At 35.1% G+C, this 5,178-nt stretch overlaps 1 protein-coding gene across 1 annotated transcript in view; it reads left to right on the forward strand.

The window, feature by feature from the left end:
* Positions 1–5,178, forward strand: part of LOC118735841 (mucin-21) — a 54,952-nt gene that overhangs the window by 38,975 nt on the left and 10,799 nt on the right. The window contains exon 2 of the mRNA XM_036465825.1: positions 1,079–1,554. Within this exon, the coding sequence (XP_036321718.1) occupies positions 1,079–1,554 (476 nt within the window). The remainder of the gene's footprint in view (positions 1–1,078; positions 1,555–5,178) is intronic.

The raw sequence follows: 5,178 nt of genomic DNA on the forward strand, positions 1-5,178 counted from the left end.
TTTTTACATCAGATTTCCTAAGCCTCAACCCCCACGTCGATGCTACTTAAGTCGAAACTATTACATATAAATTTTGGTCCCGATTGGAGACGGTTAAGACGTGTCGCACAGGGCTCAAATTTTAGATTACCCTGTGAAGTCTTAACCGGCTTTAATCGGGACCGAAATTTATATGTGATATCGTCGGCTTAAGTAATATCCATTTTGGGCATTAAATGAAAAAATTATATTTTTAATATTTTGAGTCCATAGAGGCCTTTGGCCTTTGACGCCTTTGCGACACGCCTTAACCGACTGCAATTGGGACCAGAATTTAGATGTGATATCTTCGACTATGATAGTATCGATTTTAGGTATTAGATGGAAAAAAAGTTAATATTATTTGTTTGAGTCTATACAGGAATCTGTACATAATTTGCCTGTGGCACACGCCTTAACCATCTGCAATCGGCACCAAAAGGATACGTTATATCTGTGACCGTGGTATTACCGATTGAGCCCTGTATGCAGCTCTCAAGAAAACGGTCAAGAAAAAATTGTCATTATTTCGCGTGTGTGTCCAAGGAATTTTGACATTTTTGATACTTCACAGCCTGTTGCCTCACTCTTTCCTCAAGAAATAATGGAACGGGCATATATTTCTGTTGCAAACCTGGGTTGCCTTGTGCTCTTTTTTCACAAAAGCTTTAGAAAACCGTAGTAGAAAGCGTAGTAAATTTCTTAAGAACTGCGTACTGCCTTAAGGAAATTTGACTCAAAAAAATTTCTTAGCCATTTCTTGTACGTCATTTTATATGGAGTTTTTGCTTTTCTTGAGAGCTGCATACAGGCCTTAAGACTGAAAAAAAATCCATTTGATTTTTAAGGACCACCCTTATGTACATACATACATATGTATATGTACATATGTACATAACTTTTTCTTTCAACCTTGCCTTTCCATTACAGTCTTTGTTTTTCCGATCCTTATTTTGCTTTGTCTTGAAAAAATATACCTAAGTGTATGTGTGCATGTTCATATGTACGTATGTATGTTTAACTAAATTTTCCCTCCTGTTGTCTGCTTCGCACATTCCAGATGACATAAGTGACTTATTAAAATTTTACAAAAAGTTCTCCCTGCCAGAGGATGTGGCAAGTCCCGCTACAGTTGCAATGCAATCGTCACCGTTGCTGCCACTTGCAGCTGATAGTCACATTGCAACAACAACACTAGCGTTGAATTCGGTCATGCCAAGCATAGCCGTGACAACATCATCGGCAGGAGCAGCAGCGACAGTTGACTCGGCGGGCAATGCGACAACAATAGGCGCCACATCAGCTACTGACAGCAGCACCGGCTCTGGGTCAGAGACTAGTGCCAGCAGTGCCAGCGTCAGAGCCGCTCATATTGCTGGCACAGCATCGGGTGCTGGCACATCGAATTCAAATGCTGCTGCCAGCATAGCGACTGTTGCCAACCCGCCACCTTCAACGACACCAGCCAACATGGGATGCATTCGCTATTGGCGCAATCCGTTGAATTTCACGATAATGCTGACGCTGCGAGTTCGAGTAAGTAGAAGTGCTTAGATCTAATTTCTCGATTTTTATCTGTGTAAGTAGAAATAAGAAAAAAAACAACCAAACGAATCGGTAAGTAAATTAGGAGATAAGCAAAAACTAATCAACCCAAATAATGGCAAGTGCCAAGAAAAATTCTAAAGCGGACTAAAAAAAAAAATATTGGTTCCTATTTTAACCCAACTGTCGCTAATCTAAACTCGACGTACATAACTGTTGTGTAGCGCATGTATGTATGTATGTATATCTACATGCAATGCACATTTAACGCATAGAAGTTCCACGACACAACCATGAACATATCGCCCACATCCTTCCCGTTTTCACTTAAAATTACTGATTTTCAATGTTGTGTGCCTGCAGTCTAAAAGTGAAGCAACATTTGTTTGAAATTTGTTTCAAAAAATCTTTGTCTTAAAATCAGTCTTTTGTGTTTTCTAATAAATGAGAAATTTTTGATAAACCTCGCTACAATCCTGTTGCATGTCTACTAAATTGCTTGAAGTTGCTCAAAGTGGCTTGAAAAAACGAAAACTTTCAAATTCTAATCAAATCAAATCAATTTGTGCTTGCTAATATATATTTGCTTACTTAATTGGCTCAAGCTTTCCGGCACGCTCAAAAGTTAAACAAAAGTAATATCTAAATTAAAAAGAAGTAAGAATGGAGGTCAAACGATACCCAAGTAATATATGCACATTTGTACATACATACATATGTACATACATATATTGCATAGAAGCAACCAACTCATTCTAAAAATATAAAAGTGCATGGGGCTTGATTTAAGCAAATCGAACTTAGCACAAACATGTCCGTCGATCCAAGTCGAAGCTGCTGTCATTTAAGTAGATATGCATGTCTTTTATATATACCCAGTGGGAAAATGTAATGTATGGTAATCGAAAAAATAACCAGTAAAACAGCCGAAAATGCATCATTTTCCCTACGGCGATATCCTAAGAAAAGTATGGCATTCTATTTTGCATTACCTAGCATCGAATATGAAGAGTAAAAGAATCTGAAACTCATAAGATATTATAAGATTTATCACGCATGTAACGTATTAACTACTACTTTTCCCACTGGGTACCTATGTTGGCAAGAGTCCTTGCACTTTATGCAAATTTTCAGCATGACAATCCGATTCCACAGTATGTTTGTTTACATAGCTGCATATATACATACATACTTATGTATGTACATATGTATATGTATGCAAGGATATATACGGACCACAAATGCAGATATTTACAGTGCATTTAAAATCGTGAGTAAATATGTACTGCATACATACATTTTATTTTCTTTGATTACCATTTAAAGTTCCGGTTAGTCCTCTATTACAAATTTTGTTCTGCAGTCATCGATTTGCTTTACTATATCGCTTGCTTAGAGTGAAAAGTTGCTAAGTCCCTGTTCAAAAATTGTGCAAGAGAGGAAAAAAACTTCTTAAAGCTTCTTCAAGTATTAAAGTATTTGACAAAACTTCGCAAAACTTTGAAGACAACCTTTTGCCTGTTGAAGGCAAAGCAAAACTGCATACAAATCAGAGGCATTCGATCTTTATTAAAGGATTTTGTACTATTTTGGACTTGCCGAATTTTCGGAGGTTTTTTTGGAATTCACAAATTTCCCTTTCATTGAATATAAACGAGAAAACATAAAACAATGATCTTTATTCGTTTCAAAACGATGCATTTTTGATTTTTTCTAGCCTCCTGTATCAAAATATGAGTTTCCATGAAAAGCGGACTTAGCAACTTTTCACTCTAAGCCAGCAATATCGTATATACAAGTAATCCCTTCTAGCCTAGTTCCCGTTTGCATAGTTATCTGATCATCTGAGGACTGGAACCTTTTCTACAAACGTTTTCGCAAAAATTGGATGACGGAAATCTTTAAATTGCATTTCGTTAGAAAGATAGCTAACAGCTGTAAATTTGAAGAAGGAAAAGTGGTAAGATCAAAATCTTATGAACAAAAAGAAATAATTTCGAAAGAGTTTTTAAAAATTCCCCTTCAGATGGCCTACGCTGGCCTTAGTGGTAACAGTTTTCTAAAAACAAAAATGTGAAAACATGAGGAGGAAAAAGCATTTTATTTTGATGAAAGAAACTTAAACTTAGATGTTTATGATAATTTAAGTTTTTGCTTTCAAAATCTTTAAATAACTAAATGAGTATTTATATAAAAAATAAACTGTTATTGGCTCACAAAGTAGGGGGTAGGCTAGGCAAACGTGACCAATGATAATCTTCAGTTTGTCGACTGACACAGAAATATTTGGGAGCAGATTTCCGCGATTTCTAGAGTTTATGGAACTCCAAACTGTAGTAAAAGGTCCTTATTAGCATCACCATATCAATGAAGATCTCAAACTGGCATTGACATAATGAAAAAAGTTCAGGGTGTTTTGCTTCTGAAATAATATTAGTCTGCTAGACAACACAAAGGCAAAAAGAGTTTTTTTACTGATTTTAAAATCACATATGTAGTTACCAGTATCCTTAAACTATTTAAAGTGCATTTAAAATTCCATTTCGGTAGGAATTTTAGACATTAAAGCATAAAGTAGTTGGAATTGGTGGTAAAAACAAAATGACACTGAAATGCATTTATTTTTCTTTTAAATTACTCCTTAAGTAAAAAACGCCGAGATACGTAAACTGAATTTTGGGTCGTAGATTATGGACCTGTATACCGTTTTCCTGAAGGTAATTTGCCTAAGATATTTTAATTTTTATGAAGAAAAATTCAAACTTTAACAAGGAAATAAACAAAAAATAACATAATTTTTTTCCAAAAAAATAAAGCTACTAAAGATGAAAATCGATGGATAAATAAACAACTTTTAAATGGTTAAATGAGAATTACGATATTAGCGGCAGGAAATAATGTTACTCATACGCCATGCCGTACATGGCCTTACTCTGTACATACTCGTACATGGCATACATATGAGTAAATTTTTCCTTGTTAAAGTTCAACAATGCAAACTCAAAATGAAAATATTTTGAAAAAGTGAGGGTACATTCCAAAACGTCAAAATACAAAGCATCGGCCTCTTTTATTTCTAAACCTCGGTAGATTGTAATGCCAAATGTGCGCAGCTTTCAAGTAGGTTGCGCAAGTTAGACTTCTTTTCTATTGCGGTTTAGTAATAAAAGAGACTGGTGCTTTGTATTTTGATGTTTTGGAATGCAGCCTGGCTCATCTAAATCCGAACCTACGATGCAGAATTAAGTTTACGTATCTCGGCGTTTTTTTGTGTGTAATTTTAGGGTCTCTACACTGTTGTAAATATTTCGTAATACATCTGCTCGCGATAGCGATATCTACATATGTATTTTTTTAATTTCTTTGAAAAATTATATTACTTTAACAGCAAAGTTTTCGGATGTTAAATATTTAAACCGTTGCTTTTCTACAAAGTCGGGATATCGGTTTTATTGGTGTAATTTAAATAAAATTTAATACATATAACATCTTTATAAGCTGTAAACGCACACATATTTACACATGGCGCAAATGTACAAACACACATAATTTTGACTGTGTGAAAAGAAATGAAAAACTCCGCATCAAAGAGTCAATGCATAACACAAAAAAAAA

This window comes from Rhagoletis pomonella, unplaced genomic scaffold (assembly GCF_013731165.1).
Source record: "Rhagoletis pomonella isolate Grant_MI unplaced genomic scaffold, Rhpom_1.0 Rhpom_scaffold_00001, whole genome shotgun sequence".
In the NCBI taxonomy this organism is placed as follows: Eukaryota; Metazoa; Arthropoda; class Insecta; order Diptera; family Tephritidae; genus Rhagoletis; species Rhagoletis pomonella.